The sequence below is a fragment of the Cololabis saira genome, chromosome 11, assembly GCF_033807715.1.
Source record: "Cololabis saira isolate AMF1-May2022 chromosome 11, fColSai1.1, whole genome shotgun sequence".
NCBI classification, from domain to species: Eukaryota; Metazoa; Chordata; class Actinopteri; order Beloniformes; family Belonidae; genus Cololabis; species Cololabis saira.
Window position 1 is genome coordinate 48,156,274 of NC_084597.1, and position 19,636 is coordinate 48,175,909.

At 44.2% G+C, this 19,636-nt stretch overlaps 1 protein-coding gene across 2 annotated transcripts in view; it reads right to left on the bottom strand.

Moving 5' to 3' along the window:
* Nucleotides 1-1,268: 1,268 nt before the first annotated feature.
* Nucleotides 1,269-19,636, bottom strand: part of hmgcs1 (3-hydroxy-3-methylglutaryl-CoA synthase 1 (soluble)) — a 54,327-nt gene continuing 35,959 nt past the window's right edge. Inside the window, exons 6-10 of one of the 2 annotated variants that reach the window (XM_061734636.1) lie at nt 19,045-19,215; nt 17,976-18,082; nt 16,966-17,091; nt 6,148-6,305; nt 1,269-2,018 (exon numbers count right to left, since the gene is read on the bottom strand). In XM_061734636.1, the coding sequence (XP_061590620.1) occupies nt 1,941-2,018; nt 6,148-6,305; nt 16,966-17,091; nt 17,976-18,082; nt 19,045-19,215 (640 nt within the window). In that variant the 3' untranslated portion in view covers nt 1,269-1,940. The remainder of the gene's footprint in view (nt 2,019-6,147; nt 6,306-16,965; nt 17,092-17,975; nt 18,083-19,044; nt 19,216-19,636) is intronic. The other variant, XM_061734637.1, reaches the window with a different exon arrangement.

Here is a 19,636-nt window from a genome sequence, read left to right on the forward strand (position 1 = left end):
TCAATCAAAAGAACGTGGTAGAACGTGGGGCCGATGACGCGTTCAGTGTTTCAGGACAGAGCGGGTCCGATGCCACGCAGTGTGACGCGACGGTCGGACGCTCGCATGCAGTTAGGACAGGCTTTTAGGGAGCCGTAGCCTAATTTTTGTTGACCGCTTTGATCACTGATCACCCCGATCACGTTTGCAGTGTACACGTTTAAAACCCATTAAGCATGTCGGAAGGCCGTTGTGGCTGAGTTTTGTCATTAAACGCCATAAAACTTCTCTCGGACTCAGCGTGCTTCTCTGTCAGCAGCGCGTCATGCAAATATACAGGACCTAACAATAAACTCTCAAGCGGCTCTTTAAGGAAAGCCGCAATACCGGCTATCTGTGTTCACTGGGGGTGCATGCTGGAGAAGGTCGGGTTGGAAGAACCCTGAGAGAGCTCCATCAGCCATGAATTCCGGCGTCAGGTAAAGTTTGTGCTGCAGTGCAATTTATACATATAATGGTAATCACGTGGATACTTCACGCGTGGGACTAAATTAATTCTTCCAACCCGACCTTCTCCAGCATGCACCCCCAGTGACACAGATAGCCGGTCATTCGGCCATGATGAATCAAAGCGCTCTCCAGCTCTGCGTCTTTTTCTCCTCAGATCATGCCGAGCACAGAATCTTCTGACGCTCATTTCTGAGAATTGCAGGAGACTCATCTGCTGCAACGTGCAGGAAATGTCATTGTGCGTCAAACCGCTGTGGAACAAGTCCTTAATCAATCTTTAAAAAATAATCCTAATTATAATATATATATATATATATATATATATATATATATATATATATATATATATATAATATAAATAATCTGTTGTTTCAGCGCCGCCATGGTAACCATGGTTACCCGAACTGCCGCGTACAGAGCCATTTCCGAGTCACGTAAACCCGACCAATTAAATATTAAAATCAAACTTCCCCTGGAGAGAATTGTCACAGGAATGCCTGTCAAATATCCAGAACTAAGTTCACTCGGTTGTAAATGCCAGCTTCCGGTGCACGAATATGAATAAACGGTTGTTTTTGGTTCGTTTTTTCCTTCCTGTTGACTAGTAATTTCATTTTTCTTATATGAAATAGAAAACGAAAATAAAAGCGTATTTTGAATCTTTGTTAAATCATATTAACACAGAAAAAGAAAAAATGCAGTGTAATTCAATATTTGTTTTTTGTTTTAAAAGGAAAATCAAATAAACCAATCGTTTTTTGTTTTTGATTCCCACTCATGACGGAAAAATCCAATGACCAAAAGATACACGGACCCTGTTTTAATTCCCAATTTCGATTTTCAAACACATCAATGAAATCGGATAACGGATAATGGATAACGATCCGTTTTCCGTTTTTTATTATCAAAACAAAAGATGGGAAACGGATTATATCTCTATTTTTATTTTGTCATTTCAAAACAAAAAACCTATGGCCGCGAAGTACACGGACCCACATACAGAGTGTTGCTGGGGCAGAAACTAATTTTTATCCCTTTGTTATGTTTCTTTTTCTTTTATCAACAGGCCTGAAGCCACAGAAAGATAGGTCCATTTCTTCTAGCTGGGCGGCAGCTGCCGAGCTCTCGAGCAGTGTTTTAGTCTGTTCTCCTCCCACGCACAACTGTCCACTCTGCACAAACACACTGTGTTCAAATACATTCAAATGTAAGCTCTGAAATAAAATATAATTCAAACAAACTAATCATTGAGATGAGAGTGGTCAGACAGGTAACGATCTACCTGACCATGTTCTGGTTTGATTGGGGGCTGCACAGGCAGGACTTTGTGCAGCTGCCGCCGCCTCCTCAGTTTAAAGTCTAAGAAGAAGTGTGGAGGTGGCCCGGCCTCGTCTGGACCTCCCGCCCATCTCTAGCGTAGTGTCGTTTCTAAAGTCTGGACCTGGAGGTTCTCAGTTGCCGGTGGCGGTTTCAGATCCAGCTGAGGCCGCAGGGATGCGAGGCATCTTCTTGAGAGGACTGGGGATGTGCTGCGGGACAGAAGCAACAGAAGCAACTTCTTAAAAAACTAAATATCAAAAACCATTGCAATTCTGTGGAACCTGCCGGAGGATCTGAGATGAGCTGGAAATGTGGACATTTTTAAAACGTAGACTAAAAACTCATCTCTTTGGTCTGGCTTTTATGTAGCTCATACCTCTTTTGAAGTTGAATTTATTTATTTCTGTTATTGCACTATTCTGCACTTTTTGTTTTAGTTTACAATTTCATGTTTTTTCATTTTGTGGCACCAGAGCTGATAAGCTTTGTTGAAATAATGTCCATGTTTTTCTCCAATGGACAAGAAAAGAAACTTGGGATCATTTGAGTTTTAGTCCTCTTTTTTCTTTTAATTCATTGCCAAAATGTATCTGATCGGGAAAAAGTATCGGAAATGTATCGGGAGCCAAAAAAAGTGATCGGATCAGGAAAAATCGGGATCGGCAGATACTCAAACTCAAGTGATCGGGATCGGATCGGGAGCTAGGGCTGGGCGATATCGACCAAAAGTCATATCTCGATATTTTCTAGCTGAATGGCGATACTCGATATATATCGATATTTTTTCTGTGCCATAATTGGAGTTTCCCCCAAAGCATTATAGCATAGCATCTCCGTTAGCTTCATTTTTTTCTCAGGCAAACCCTTAAAAAAACTGTCAGTTTTAATACAAAGCCTCGTGCCAAATGTCACACAGGTTCCTTTATTAACAGAGGTCTGCACAATATCAAAATGTATAAAACAAATGAAATAAAAATAAACTGCCTGCATATATAGAATAAAAATGCTTCTTGAATAAAATAAAACAAATATCCCTTTCCTGCATAACAATTAAATTAAAATACACTGTGCAATTAATACAATGTAGACAGTAACAGGCAGACTTTTCCACTGAGGTTGACAGTTGTGCAAATAACAAAACATTTGTGCAAATCTCAAATAAAACATCCATCCATCCATCCATTGTCCACCGCATTATCCGAGTCCGGGTCGCGGGGGCAGCAGTCGGAGCAGGGATCCCCAGACTTCCCTCTCCCCGGACACCTCCTCCAGCTCTTCCGGGGGGACTCCAAGGCGTTCCCAGGCCAGCCGAGTGACGTAGTCACTCCAGCGTGTCCTGGGTCTTCCTCGGGGCCTCCGAAATGCCGGTGGGACATGCCCGGAACACCTCACGAGGGAGGCGTCCAGGGGGCATCCTATACAGGTGCCCGAGCCACCTCAGTTGACTCCTCTCGATGTGGAGGAGCAGCGGCTCTACTCCGAGCTCCTCCCGGGTGACAGAGCTCCTCACCCTATCTCTAAGGGAGCGCCCCGCCACCCTGCGGAGGAAACTCATTTCGGCCGCTTGTATCCGGGATCCCGTTCTTTCGGTCATGACCCAAAGTTCATGACCATAGGTGAGGGTGGGAACGTAGATCGACCGGTAAACAGAGAGCTTTGCCTTTCGGCTCAGCTCCTTCTTCACCACGACGGACCGATACAATGACCGCATTACTGCGGCCGCCGCACCGATCCACCTGTCGATCTTGCGCTCCGTTCTCCCCTCACTCGTGAACAAGACCCCAAGATACTTAAACTCCTCCACCTGAGGCAGGAACTCTCCCCCGACCTGGAGGGTGCAAGCCACCTTTTTCCGGTCGAGAACCATGGCCTCAGACTTAGAGGTGCTGATTCTCATCCCAGCTGCTTCACACTCGGCTGCAAACCGCCCCAGTGCATGCTGAAGGTCCTGGCTCGAGGGAGCCAACAAGACCACATCATCTGCAAAAAGCAGAGATGAAATCAAGTGGGTCCCGAACCGTACCCACTCCGGCACTTGGCTGCGCCTAGAAATTCTGTCCATAAAAATGATGAACAGAACCGGTGACAAAGGGCAGCCCTGCCGGAGTCCAACACGCACCGGGAACAGGTCTGACTTACTGCCGGCAATGCGAACCAAGCTCCTGCTCCGGTCATACAGGGACCATACAGCCCTCAGCAGAGGGCCTCCGACCCCATACTCTCGGAGCACCCCCCACAGGATGCCACGTGGGACACGGTCGAAAGCCTTCTCCAAGTCCACAAAACACATGTGGACTGGTTGGGCAAACTCCCATGCGCCCTCGAGCACCCTGCGGAGGGTGTAGAGCTGGTCCAGCGTTCCACGGCCAGGGCGAAAACCGCATTGTTCCTCTTGAATCCGAGGTTCGACTATCGGCCGAATTCTCCTCTCCAGCACCCTGGAATAGACTTTCCCCGGGAGGCTGAGAAGTGTGATTCCCCGGTAGTTGGAACACACCCTCCGGTCCCCCTTTTTGAAGAGAGGGACCACCACCCCGGTCTGCCAGTCCAGAGGCACTGTCCCCGACTGCCACGCGATGCTGCAGAGGCGTGTCAGCCACGACAGCCCCGCAACATCCAGAGACTTGAGGTACTCAGGGCGGATCTCATCCACCCCCGGTGCCTTGCCACTGAGGAGCTTACGAACTACCTCAGTGACTTCAGCTTGGGTAATGAATGGGCGATATATCGAGATATTTTTTTTTACCGTATTTTCGCGACCATAAGGCGCAACTTTTTTTTTTTTTTTTTTTTAAATGTGCCGGGCGCCTTAAGAAACGGTGCGCCGTGTCTATTACCTGAATTACGGTAATGTCAGGTCGGCCACCATGAGAAGGTAAAAAGAGAAGGGGGCGGGTGAAGCTGAATGAGACCATCCACTGAGCTGTTTAATGCGAAACAGATGATGAAGACTTTTAAGGATTTGCTTGATGTGTAAAGTGAAATAAAATACAATCAAACTAAGTTTTGCTCCGCTCTATTTAAATAAGCACACTTGTGTGTGAGTGTTCTGCAGCGCCGGCCGGTCGGAACCGTCCACATTCCCCGGTTAAAGCAGCGGCTGCAGCAGCGCGGTGATGGTCGCTGCTGCAGCCGACTTCCTGGTTCCCCAAGCGGGTCCAATGACCTGGTTCCCGGCCGCTTTAAGAGCAGAGATTTCTGGGGTCTGTCTCAGGTCAGATCAGCTTCACTTTCCGAGATTTGCAGCCAAATCTGTCGGTTACAAACCCGGTACCGGATCCCGACATGCGCGTGTGTGTATTCGCGGCGCGACACACAGATTCTCATGTAGGCTATGTGGTGCTGGACTGGCGCAGCTGATGGACAGAAACTTATGGTGATTTTTAAAAGAAAAACTTTGCATAAGAGGTTTCCAGCCGGAGTCATTATAAGGGTGAATGAAAAGAGGGGGCTGGATGAAGGGATGATGATGATCAAGAAGCTGAGACAAGTCTGGAAATTCGGACTGGCGCAGATGAATTAACGGAGCTCCTGTCGGATACAAACCCCGGTACCGGCTCCCCGACAGCGCGTGTGTGTGAGCGGGTCCAGCGCGAGGGTCCCGGGACGCGGGACCCGGGACCGCCGCGGGACCAGCGCGGGGGGGGCGGACCGGGACCCGGGACCCGGTCCAGCGCTCGCGGTCGGGATTTTTAAAAGAAAAGCGTTCCCTAAAGAGACTTTTCCAGCCAGAGTGAAATGAAAAGGGCTGGATGGATGAGGAGATGATCAGTGGCTGAGACAGGTTTGTGCAGCAACCCGGTGGTTTTTTTAAATTCTTTAATGCAGAAACAGAATATGAACCTTTGAAGGGTTTGATTGATGTGAAAAGTGAAATAAAATATCAAACTAAGTTTTGCTCCTGCTGTATTTTTAGCGCGTGTGTGTTTTGCAACGCGTGTCTGTGCAGCTCCGTCTCCGTAGACGGCGCCTTTTGGGTCGGTGCGCCGTATGTGTGTTTTAAAACCAAAAATGACACACAAAACTGAGGGTGCGCCTTTCCACACAGTGCGCCATATGGTCGCGAAAATACGGTAATATATATCGATATATTTTCAAACGCGATATGGTACGATATAGTTTATTTTGTGACAAATTGACTTGAATGTTTTATTTGATGACAAATTGACTTGAATCAAATAAAACATTCAAGTCAATTTGTCACAAAATAAACTATATCGTACCATATCGCGTTTGAAAATATAGTCGATATATATTAAAATCTCGATATATCGCCCAGCCCTATCGGGGGCTAAAAAATCCTGATGGGGACGACCCGAGTCCAGAACCTGTACACACCTCGGTGGCTGAGCTGGACCGAACCACCTCCGGCTCAGCGGGCAGGTCATCGTCCAGAGGTCTGCGGGCGTACTCCCTGCGGTGTTTGTCGTCCACGCGGGTCAGGTACCACGTTCCTGGGAATAGGTCCTCCACGGAGCCTCGAGGGACGTAGCTGGCTGCAAGAAAGGAACAAAAGAGTCCAGATGTAGTTCTGCAGAGACAGTTCACTGCAGAAATCCAGCAGTTCACTAGGGGTGTAACCAGAGGTGTCAAAAGTATTCACATTCATTACTCAGGTAGAAGTATAGATACTAGAGTTTAAAAATACTGCTGTAGAAGTTGAAGTATCAACTCAAGTTTTTTACTGAAGTAAAAGTATAAAAGTACTGGTTTCAAAACTACCGGTACTTAAAGTATAAAAGTAAAAGTAATGTAAGGGGGAAAAAGCCATTAAGGAAAAAAGCCATTGAAATGAATGCATCTTAGTATAATGTAAATATATTAAAGAACCATATATGTGTACTATTGAGCATTAACATGTGTTTCAGAGAGCAGGAGATATGATGACTAGTTGCCTATGAGTATTGTAATGGTGCAAAAAGTCAAACTTCAGAGGCATGTTATCATTTATCCTAACCTTTACTGGAATTTACATCCAAGTTTAGTTGCAGGAATCTGAGGGCAACGGATGTAAGAACAAAACTGGACAAGAACATCTGAAACAACCACAACCAAATTCACTCTATCCGGATGGAGCAATTTAACTGGATAGTTTTTTTTTAAAGGCCGAAATGAAATAGATTAACGGGGCAGTTTTTAAAATGTAAGGAGTAAAAGTAAAAAGTCGTCTGAAAAATAATTACTCCAGTGAAGTATAGATAACCAAAATTTCTACTTAAGTAAGGTAATGAAGTATTTGTACTTCGTTACTTGACACCTCTGGGTGTAACAATATATCGTCCCACGGAATTTTGCGATACAAAAACGTTACGATACGTGTCGTGGAGGTGACAAACTGTAGCTGATATTGGGTTATTAATATGAATATATTGTGTTTACTAGTAACATCCTATTGGTGCAGCGGGATCACGTGACGACCTTGACCCGCGGACCAAAATCTGACTACGCTCAGAAGAAACTAGTACCGTTTTGGTCCTGATCACGGGACTCTTGGGGGTTTTGAGCTCCGAACTTTTACTTCTAAGGTGAGCATGAATCAATGTTTTTTATTATGTAAAGATTGTGTCGTCCCCAAAGGTGTGAGGATGAAACGATACCGGGTTCACCTTACGGCCTCAGGCTGGAGCAGGTGAAGCTCTTAGCTCTGGCACAAGATCAATAACAGTCATGTTGACTTTGGAGTTTGGGACTTTTCATAGTTTATTTATTTACTTTTATTTATTTAATTAATTTTAGTTGTTAAATTTCTGGAAAAGAAAAAACGTCAAGTCATACATGACATAAACTATTCAGTTTGTGGCAAAATATTTGTACTTGTATGAAACTGAAGATGCATAATGCAAACCTGACATTTACTTTTAGTTCAGTTTGTGGAAAATGGTTGGCCTGGCTTTCTCTTTAAAACTTAAACAGTTATAAAGCATTACAAACTGTAACAATAGGGCAAACGCACAGTATTGTTTTGTATTTTGTGTCTTTCAAATAAAAGACCATTTTTACCAGTCATATGTTCCTCATTCAAGGTTGTTAAAAAAATACTATAATATAATATCGTATCGTTATCGTGACCTCAATATCGTGTATCGTACCGTATCGTGAGATTAGTGTATCGATACACCCCTACAGTTTGCCCTGTGCAAACAGCAGTCGGGACAAACTCTCCGCCCACCACACGAAACCTAAACCAACTCTTGAGGTTCTGACAATCACATCTGGTTGAGTCTCTTGTATCGGTCCAGCATTCTCTGAGGAACAACTTGATACCGGCTCTTTCCAACCCACTTTAATCTCAGCTGTTGTGTTACTCAGCAGCGATATTGAAAGAGTAAACGAAATCAGATCTCTAAGAGTAATAATGGATGATCTAATTAGCTGGAAATCTCATCTCATTAAGCATGTACAAAACAAAGTTTCAAAGAGCATTGCAGTACTTGACAGATCCACATTTACTGTTCACTAGTTCTTCCATATTTCACTTACTGTGTAGAAATTTGGGGCAATAACTATAAAACCAGGTTCCACTCATTACTCAAACTTCAAAAGAGAACAATACGATACATTCATAAGGCTGGATATGGAGATCACACTAACTCACTATTCTTACAGTCTAAAGTACTAAACTCATGGATCTAGTGGCATTTCAATCTGCACAAGTAATGTTTAAAGCAAAAAATCATTCTCTACCGGATAACATTCAGAAATGATTCATTGGGAGGGAAGGGGGTTAGAATTTAAGGGGAAACCTAAACTTCAAATCTTTATTTGTGCGTACAACAAAAATAGGTTTTTGTGTATCAGTTTGTGGAATTAAACTGTGGAATGGTTTGAATTTGGAGTGAAAAGAATGTACAAACATAAAACAATTTAAGAAGAAATATAAAGAAATGGTTTATTTGAGGTATAAAAGTGAAGACTGTGTTTAAAGATCAGCAGCTGTGTGTGTTCTGCTATTCTGTCATCTTGTCTTTGTATGATTATATACTTAGATATACGTATTATATTTATATCATAGTTATATTATATTTATATCATAGTTATATTATATTTATGATAGAGCTTACATCTTGTATTAAACAGGTTATTTTTGTAAAAATGATATATATATTATTATATTTATTTATATAATACAAATTAGTGTATAGTATAAAAAATAAATACAGACATATAATTTATATTTAGTTGTGGAAAGGGGGTGGGATTAAATAAGTTTATACTTCCTCTCCTTTTCGAACATGTGGTGGAATGTAACCTGTATTTGTTTTCTTATCTTTTTTCTTGTTTTTTATACATGTTCGAAATTAAAAAAAAAACGAACGAACGAACTGAGTGACCCCGACTGTTGGTAAATGTAGCTCAGCTTCTCCTGCACCTCGGTGCTTCACTGCAGGGACGACTCATTCACGGCAGGATTTTTGGAAACATCTGTGCCAGATATGCACAAAGTGACCACTTTGCTGCTCTGGCAGGAAAAGCCTGATCTGTGTTTGTGCACCAGGAGCTTCCAGAGCGCAGAGAGCACCGCTGTGACGGGTTAATCTGCTCTGGTAGCTTCCACCGGGTCACCTCCACTACAGCTGTCTCAGTGATTGTTTCCTCTGTGACGAGCCCTGTGGCGCTCTGGAAACGTTCAGCTTCAGTGACTGCGTTTACATGCAGTTAATAACCCTTTTAAAACCCGAATATTAGCAATAACCCGGTTTTGCACGGCCATGTAAACACCAATAACTCCTTTGAATAACTGGAATTTGCTAATATTCCGTTTTTTAAAAACCCGAATGTGACCCCTGGGTTACTCCTTTTCTAACCCGAATATTTGGTCATGTTTAGCCTAACGGAATATCCCCATCAAAAGGAACAGGAATTAGTTTTCTGTGCATGTTCTTTTCGCAAGGAATCTAGGTCTTTTGACTAATCATTTTATAAATGTAATGAAGGATATGAAAACTTTCTTTGGCATTTGTAGACGGTAGAAAGGACCGGGATAGCGAGATTTACAAGAAGGTGAGCAAAAAGTTGCACGAAGCAGGATTTGGATATAGGAAGAAGAAGCGGAAATGACGGTAATTGCGTCATGACGTTCTCCGTGCGTCACTGGTTTGATCCAGATATCCCAAATGATTAATTACCATGTATACAGGGATAACCCTGTTAGCTCACGCATGGAAACGGAATATTCCCAATGTTCCAGTTCCGTAATATTAGCAATAACCCGAATTTTGACTGCATGTAAACGTAGTCAGTGTCGACCGCTTGTCCCAGTAATCACAACCAGCTACAAATGTTCAAAGTTTCCAGGTTGTTTTTGAACCTTATCGTCTGGCATATTGTGTGTTTTTGTTTTCCTATCTCTGACCTTCAGCCTGGAAGAGGATGAAGGCCCAGTCCCAATACACCCACTTCCCCTACTTTTCAGTCCTACCCCTACATTTTTTGTTTTCCCGTGAGGGTAGTGGTGTCCCAATTCCTCTTTGCATGTAGGGCTAGTGGGCATAACAAGGGCTAGTGTGTATGAATCTAGCCCTTCACAGCAAGGGATTTCAGATACTGACTCGCCAACCGAGGGCTAGAGAAAATTTCCCAGAATGCTTTACGTCATCATTTGCATACTGAATCAAACAAAAAAAAACATGGCGGACATTTCTTATTATTTTGTGAATAAAATCAATATTTTGAATTAGTTTCTGCATAAAAATGCGTTTTGATTACATTTCTAGCAATAAATATATATTTTACTTTCATAATATTCACTCAGTGAATGTACATAATCACTCGCTTGCCCGTTGTTGAAAAGTATTTTTCAAACCTCGCCAGAATAAAGGCTGATTTATGGTTCCGCGTTACACCAACGCAGAGCCTACGGCGTAGGTTACGCGGCGACGCGCGCCGTATGCTGTACCCTACGCCGTAGACTCTGCGTCGATTTAATGCGGAGCCAGCTGCTGCTCCCAGCCGGCGGCTCTTCTCACCCCCGAGCAAATCCACATCGGATCAAATTTCTTAACAGGCGTTATTTGGATAAACTGAGCCCAGGTTGGGGATCTTAACGGTTACCTTTACGCCTGGAAAAATATTAAATCTTAATAAAGTGGCATATTAACAGCGCTACAGCTTTTAGCTCTGGGGTTCCTGATATGGTGTGACGTATGTGCAAACGTAACTACGCAGTCGCTTACGTACCCCAACGCAAACCAAGCAGTGACGTAGCAAGTGGTGTCCCAATACCTAGGGAAGATTACAAGGGCCCTAGTGGTAGTGGGTGAGGGCTAATGGTAGTGACTGAGGGCTAGTGGTAGTGGGTGACGGCTAGTGGTAGTGGGTGAGGGCTAGTGTTAGTGAGTGAGGGCTAGTGGTAGTGAGTGAGGGCTAGTGGTAGTGAGTGAGGGCTAGTGGTAGTGAGTGAGGGCTAGTGGTAGTGCGTAAGGGCTAGTGGTAGTGAGTGAGGGCTAGTGGTAATGGGCTAGTGGTAGTGAGTGAGGGCTAGTGGTAGTGAGTGAGGGCTAGTGGTAGTGAGTGAGGGCTAGTGGTAGTGAGTGAAGGCTAGTGGTAGTGAGTGAAGGCTAGTGGTAGTGAGTGAGGGCTGGTGGTAGTGCGTGAGGGCTAGTGGTAGTGAGTGAGGGCTGGTGGTAGTGAGTGAGGGCTGGTGGTAGTGCGTGAGGGCTAGTGGTAGTGCGTGAGGGCTAGTGGTAGTGAGTGAGGGCTAGTGGTAGTGAGTGAAGGCTAGTGGTAGTGAGTGAGGGCTAGTGGTAGTGAGTGAAGGCTAGTGGTAGTGAGTGAGGGCTAGTGGTAATGGGCTAGTGGTAGTGAGTGAGGGCTAGTGGTAGTGAGTGAGGGCTAGTGGTAGTGAGTGAGGGCTAGTGGTAGTGAGTGAGGGCTAGTGGTAGTGAGTGAGGGCTAGTGGTAGTGAGTGAGGGCTGGTGGTAGTGCGTGAGGGCTAGTGGTAGTGAGTGAGGGCTGGTGGTAGTGCGTGAGGGCTAGTGGTAGTGCGTGAGGGCTAGTGGTAGTGCGTGAGGGCTAGTGGTAGTGCGTGAGGGCTAGTGGTAGTACGTGAGGGCTAGTGGTAGTGCGTAAGGGCTAGTGGTAGTGAGTGAGGGCTAGTGGTAGTGAGTGAAGGCTAGTGGTAGTGAGTGAGGGCTAGTGGTAATGGGCTAGTGGTAGTGAGTGAGGGCTAGTGGTAGTGAGTGAGGGCTAGTGGTAGTGAGTGAGGGCTAGTGGTAGTGAGTGAGGGCTAGTGGTAGTGAGTGAGGGCTGGTGGTAGTGAGTGAGGGCTGGTGGTAGTGCGTGAGGGCTAGTGGTAGTGCGTGAGGGCTAGTGGTAGTGCGTGAGGGCTGGTGGTAGTGAGTGAGGGCTGGTGGTAGTGAGTGAGGGCTGGTGGTAGTGCGTGAGGGCTAGTGGTAGTGCGTGAGGGCTGGTGGTAGTGAGTGAGGGCTAGTGGTAGTGAGTGAGGGCTGGTGGTAGTGAGTGAGGGCTGGTGGTAGTGCGTGAGGGCTAGTGGTAGTGAGTGAGGGCTAGTGGTAGTGAGTGAGGGCTAGTGGTAGTGAGTGAGGGCTAGTGGTAGTGAGTGAGGGCTAGTGGTAGTGAGTGAGGGCTAGTGGTAGTGAGTGAGGGCTAGTGGTAGTGAGTGAGGGCTAGTGGTAGTGAGTGAGGGCTAGTGGTAGTGAGTGAGGGCTAGTGGTAGTGAGTGAGGGCTAGTGGTAGTGAGTGAGGGCTAGTGGTAGTGAGTGAGGGCTAGTGGTAGTGGGTGTGGGCTAGTGGTAGTGGGTGAGGGCTAGTGGTAGTGGGTGAGGGCTAGTGGTAGTGAGTGAGGGCTAGTGGTAGTGAGTGAGGGCTGGTGGTAGTGAGTGAGGGCTGGTGGTAGTGAGTGAGGGCTGGTGGTAGTGAGTGAGGGCTGGTGGTAGTGCGTGAGGGCTAGTGGTAGTGCGTGAGGGCTGGTGGTAGTGAGTGAGGGCTGGTGGTAGTGAGTGAGGGCTGGTGGTAGTGCGTGAGGGCTAGTGGTAGTGCGTGAGGGCTGGTGGTAGTGAGTGAGGGCTAGTGGTAGTGAGTGAGGGCTGGTGGTAGTGAGTGAGGGCTGGTGGTAGTGCGTGAGGGCTAGTGGTAGTGAGTGAGGGCTAGTTGTTAGTGAGTGAGGGCTAGTGGTAGTGAGTGAGGGCTAGTGGTAGTGAGTGAGGGCTAGTGGTAGTGAGTGAGGGCTAGTGGTAATGGGCTAGTGGTAGTGAGTGAGGGCTAGTGGTAATGGGCTAGTGGTAGTGAGTGAGGGCTAGTGGTAGTGGGTTAGTGGTAGTGAGTGAGGGCTAGTGGTAGTGAGTGAGGGCTAGTGGTAGTGGGTTAGTGGTAGTGAGTGAGGGCTGGTGGTAGTGAGTGAGGGCTGGTGGTAGTGCGTGAGGGCTAGTGGTAGTGAGTGAGGGCTAGTGGTTAGTGAGTGAGGGCTAGTGGTAGTGAGTGAGGGCTAGTGGTAGTGAGTGAGGGCTAGTGGTAGTGAGTGAGGGCTAGTGGTAATGGGCTAGTGGTAGTGAGTGAGGGCTAGTGATAATGGGCTAGTGGTAGTGAGTGAGGGCTAGTGGTAGTGGGTTAGTGGTAGTGAGTGAGGGCTAGTGGTAGTGAGTGAGGGCTAGTGGTAGTGAGTGAGGGCTAGTGGTAGTGGGTGAGGGCTAGTGGTAGTGGGTGAGGGCTAGTGGTAGTGGGTGAGGGCTAGTGGTAGTGGGTGAGGGCTAGTGGTAGTGAGTGAGGGCTAGTGGTAGTGAGTGAGGGCTAGTGGTAGTGAGTGAGGGCTAGTGGTAGTGAGTGAGGGCTAGTGGTAGTGGGTGAGGGGTAGTGGTAGTGGGTGAGGGGTAGTGGTAGTGGGTGAGGGCTAGTGGTAGTGAGTGAGGGCTAGTGGTAGTGAGTGAGGGCTAGTGGTAGTGAGTGAGGGCTAGTGGTAATGGGTGAGGGCTAGTGGTAATGGGTGAGGGCTAGTGGTAGTGAGTGAGGGCTAGTGGTAGTGAGTGAGGGCTAGTGGTAGTGGGCTAGTGGTAGTGGGCCAGTGGTAGTGAGTGAGGGCTAGTGGTTGTGGTAGAGGGCTAGTGGTAGTGAGTGAGGGCTAGTGGTAGTGAGTGAGGGCTAGTGGTAGTGAGTGAGGGCTAGTGGTAGTGAGTGAGGGCTAGTGGTAGTGAGTGAGGGCTAGTGGTAGTGAGTGAGGGCGAGTGGTAGTGAGTGAAGGCTAGTGGTAGTGAGTGAGGGCTAGTGGTAGTGAGTGAGGGCGAGTGGTAGTGAGTGAAGGCTAGTGGTAGTGAGTGAGGGCTAGTGGTAGTGAGTAGGGTGAACATTGGGATTGGCCTGAAGTCATGAATTTGTGGAGTCCACTTCCCCGTCTTTACTGTCACACAAACCCAGGTTTCCAGTTATAACTTCTGACGAGAGTCTGAGTCAGTTTCCTTTCTGGTCTTCAGAAACTGGATCGTGCAAGTTGGCAGCATCACTTTGGAGCCACAAATCTGTGGTTCTCTGGTTTGCTGGGTGCTTTTTGATGAGCTCATTTTTACCTGGTCACTGATTTTTGGGCATCAAAGTCACCAAATCAAATATTGTTTGAATACTTGTGGACCTGACTGTTTATTACCCTGATATATAATTTGTTGTACAAAAAGCTAGAAAAGAGACTAAAAGGAGACGTACATCTGTTGTGGGAGTTAAACTATGGAATGACACTAACCTACAGTAGATTTACCAATGTGTAGCTCATTTTCAGTTTACAAAAAGAAGATTTGTAGAGCAATCTTTGAAAGCTACAAATTTTAATGTTTATTTGTTTTTGTTTGTTGCTGTTCTTCTCTGATATTTATTAAAAAAAATGTCTTTACTAGTATATATGTAAACCTTATTGGTCCTCCTTTTCTGGTTTAGTTTTGCTATTGTTTGTTTTTTTATAGTCTCAATGTTGGGTAGCTTTATTTTAGTTTTTTGTTGACGTTTTTCTCATTTCTTTTTTAGTGTAAGTTTGTTTGTTTTTTATATTGAAAGAATTCTGGATAGCTTATTTTGGTATGTAGGACAGGCATTACTATAAGCACTATGTTTCTGCCTTTTCACTCACTATTTTGTCGATAATGGTTGTGTTGATAATGCTTGTAGTGTGATCTGACTGAATAAAGAATTTCAAACAAAATTTACAGATCAGACATCACCGTCCAATCAGAGGTCAGTCTCTCCAGTAGCTGAGTAAGTTGAATCATAAACTGTGAAGCCCTCCTAACAGCAATGTTTGAGCAACTATAGAGAAGAAGAAGAAGAGCGGCAGCGCTAATCAGTTCTGCGTTTGTGTCTAGAAGTCAAGTGATGTGTTTCTTGGGCAGAGTTTGTTCAGAGCTGTGATTTAGGGTGATAATGAGATCAGGAATGATCATTTCACTGTAAACCTACATCTCTCACATCACATCAGGGTCTAGCTGTGAGGGTTTCTTACAATGACATACCGTATTGGCCTGAATATAAGACAGTGTTTTTTTGCATTGAAATAAGACTGAAAAAGTGGGGGTCGTCTTACATTCGGGGTCTAGACGTCATACCCATTCACAACACTAGATGGCGCCAGATATCTTTAAAGCAAATGCTGAACTTAACTCCCCAGGCCAAAGCGAACCACTGTCACAAAGAAGAAAAATAAAAAAATAGTATAAGAAAGAAAAGAGAAGAAAATAAGAGAAGAGGTAACAGAAAGAGGAGAAACGTAGCGACAATCTGGAGAAAAGTGGGTGGAAGTTCGGCAGGTAAACCGGCAGCTGAGGAGAAGTTATGATGCAAACTTCAAGATAATGATTTCAATGAGACAAAATAACATGCTTTTTCTCTCGAATATATTGTTATAATCATTTGTTTCAGATGTACTGAAATTATTTTCTGTATAAAAATTGAATTTGGTGTTCAAAAAGTCTTTCTTCAAACTTGAGTCTTGAAAAAAGAGGGGGTCGTCTTATAATCGGGGTCGTCTTATATTCGGGACAATATGGTAAGTAAATTACATTTAGTGATGCCTCATCAAGCTTCTTCTTCGTGTATTTCGTGAACACAACTCACAACACTTAACTTACTGTGTGGAATTATGGGAATCTACGTTTAAAACCATAACCGATGAAATTGTTTTACTACAAAAACGCGCTATACGCATCATAAATAAAGCGGGATATTATGATCATACTAATCCATTATTTTTAAATTCTCATATTCTGAAATTTACAGACTTGGTTTATTATAGAACAATGCAAATCATGTTTAAAGCAAAAAATAAAACACTAGCAGACAGTGTGCAGAAGTTTTTCATAGCGTCTGAGAGTAAATGAGTTAAGAGATGAATGCAGATTTTTGTTACCAAAAGCGATAAAAGAAGTTAAAAGAAGATGTATTTCTTTTAAAGGGGTCCAGCTGTGGAATAGTGTTGATCTCAAACTTAAGCAATGTAGTTCCTTTGTTATGTTTAAAAAATCATTACATGCATTTATATTTGGGAGTTACGGCTGTAATTGAAAAAAGGGGGAAAGAGATATGTATGTGTGTGTATATGCATCTATGTGTGTACAAGTATGTATGCAAGTGTATGTACAGTATATATACACCATGTATCGTGTAGCTTAAGTTGTATAGTAGCATTAATAAGCTCTGCTTCTGCCTGAGCCTTTTTCAGTCAAATTGTAAAATTTGTCTCTTCCTTGTTGCCTTGAAAGGTATATATGACTGAAATAAACTTAAACTAACTAACAACACGATTTCAGAGAAAAGTCAGAGGAGACTGAGGGCTTAAAGGAGCTTGAGGCTCCTTTTAAGAAATTAGACTCTCTAGCGCCACCCTTCACCACGACGGCCGTTAGGGGTACTGCAGCCAACAGCGAAGCCGGCACGGGAGAACGGGGAGAACGTGCATACAGCGTCATGTGACGTGACATCGCCAGCCCAGCGCGGGAAATTTGGGCCCGAATTGCAGCACATTTTGCAGCACACAGCCTGTTCAAGGCAACGGAGAGATACGCTAGAGGGCTCACTCTTTTTGCTTTGGAACACTTCATCTGACATTATTACTAGAAAACTTAAAACGTATACAAATTTTTTTCATAAATCCTGCCTCAATCCGGCCTCAAGCTCCTTTAACTTCCTGTCTAAATCAGACGTGAGCAGCAGTGAAAGCAGAAATACCTAGGTGATGGGTGTCCTCTCGCAGTTTCATGCTCTCAGAGAAAACAGCAGGTGAGATCTTCTTCCTTGAGTCCAGTCTGGGTCTCAGGTCGCTCAGGCTGGAGGCAAGTTTGTCCAGAGCAGATCCTGAGACAAACGACATACGACACACCGCTCACATGAACACCACCTCCTGCAGACTTGGAACGACCACTAGGGCTGGGGATCCATTCAAATGTTAAGAATCAATTTGATTCCGATTCTTAAGATTCAGAATCGATTATCAAGATTTGATTCGATCCGATTCGATTCCGATATTGATTTGGGTAAGTGTTATTAAAACTGTTTTTTCAGCTGTTGCATGAATTATATGACTGTAGTTATGCAAAATATTACTACTAGTGTTATATTGAGATTCAACAGCAAGTATTGCAGCTAATGATGCTGTAAGGACCAATCAGCTACCAGAATGCTGATAGAACTGCTTTCAGAAACATTGTGTGGGTCAGAATTACCAAACAGATCCAGGGAGGAAACAGAGACGGATGAAATCGGTTTTAGTTTTTCCCACATTCCGTTTTTATTTGTTCCATTTTCGCTCTATTTTGGTTTTTAATTTTTGAGCATTTGGTTTTTAGCATTTTTTGCAAATGTAACTCCAAGACAGTATATAAAGTGATGAAATATAGACCATTTTTTGTAATTATAACCTAACACTTTAATGTTTTTATACCTTTAAACATATTTAAAAGGCAAAAACATGGCACCAGTTATTCTCGTGTCCAACAAAACATTCCTTTTTTGGGGATAAACCAAAAAAAATAACCAAAAGTTGTAATGTAATGATGGAAAAAAAATATACATAAATAAATAAATTAAAAAGAAACAAAAAAAAACCCTCCCCCCGATCTTTAGACATATGAATCGATTTTTAGGAATTAATATGAGAATCGATTTAGAATTGGGAAATCGATTTTTTCAACACAGGCCTAACGACCACGGTGTCTGAACATCGCCACAGCTGAACTCACCGGGGGTTTGGTCCTGCGTGACTCTGACAGAATACAGGGTAGCGGCGAATCCCGAGCCGTAGGAGAAAAGTCCGATCCTCTGTCCTGCCAACTGTGACGGCTTGTGTCTGCAACACAGAGGTGAACCAGATTCTGACAGCTGTTTCACACATCTGGATCGCTAAAAACGCTGAATTGCACGTGGACGGGTTTGCATCCGCTGTTGTTTCGACTGTTCTCCTGGCTTCACGAGCACGCTACTGCACCGCACTGTTTACCGCACGAATAAAGCGGGGACAGAGACTGCGTTTCCATGCAGTCAATAACCCTTTTAAAACCGAAATATTAGCAATAACCCGGTTTTGCACGGCCATGTAAACACCAATAACCCCTTTGAATAACCGGGATTTGCTCATATTCGGGTTTTTAAAAACCTGAATATGACCCCTGGGTTACTCCTTTTCTAATTTGGTCATGTTTAGCCTAACGGAATATCCCCATCAAACGGAACATGAATTTGTTTTCTGCGCATGCTCTGTTCACAAGGAATCCTGGTCTTTTGAGTCCAGGAAGTTCTTATAAACACGGAGAAACACAAGACCAGGAGGAGACTAATCACCTCATAAATGTAATGAAGGATATGAACATTTCTGCATTTGTAGACGGTAGAAAGTACCGGGATAGCCAGATTTACAAAAAGGTGAACGAAAAGTTGCGTGAAGCAGCATTTGTATGAACGCCAGACCAGATCAAGCTCCGCTGGAAGACGCTGAAAAAGGAGAACTACAGGACCGAGAAACAAAACCACTTCTACTGGGCTGTTGATTATCCACCGTGCTGCTGTTATTGTTGTTGTTTTGGATTTGGATACAGGAAGAAGAAGGGGAAATTAGGGAAATTGCATCATGACGTTCTCCGTGCGTCGCTGGTTTGATCCAGATATCCCAAATGATTAATTACCATGTATACAGGGATAACCCTGTTTGCTCACGCATGTAAACAGATTATTCCAAATGTTTCAGTAACCGGAATATTGACCGTAACCCCAATTTTGACTGCATGGAAACATAGTCAGAGATCAGACACATACTCAGCGATGAGGGACGCCAGGCAGCCGTAGACGGAGGGCGTGTACATGTTTCCGTTCTGGTTGGAGATCAGCAGGGAGGGCTTGGTCTTCCTCTCGAACAAGTCTGCGCTGGCTTTCATGAAGGCCTTCTCCACATCTCTGTCAAAGTACGTTTCCTCCGGCTTCACATCTCTACAATAAGACATGCAAACATGAACAAATCAAAGGTTTTAACTCTGATTTATCTCTGATAATAGTTTAATTGATCCTTATCTCTCATATTGTAATATAGTTTGGGCAAATACTTTTCCTACAACTCTTCACAAAATTGTGGTCCTACAGAAACGTTTTGTTAAGATTACAACTGTCACTCGCTTCATCTACTCCTTTATTTCACAAACTCCAGATTTTTACTATTTATGATATAAATATTTTTCAGATATGCGTTTCAGATCAATTCAAATGAAGGGAATATTCCTGGACAGTTCAAGACTTACTTTAAATCAAATTCACAGGTTCATTCTTCAACTGGACAATCCTCAGATCTTCATCCTCCTAAATTTCTCACTTGCAGACGTCAATGTTCGATGAGATTTAGGGACTAAATTGTGGA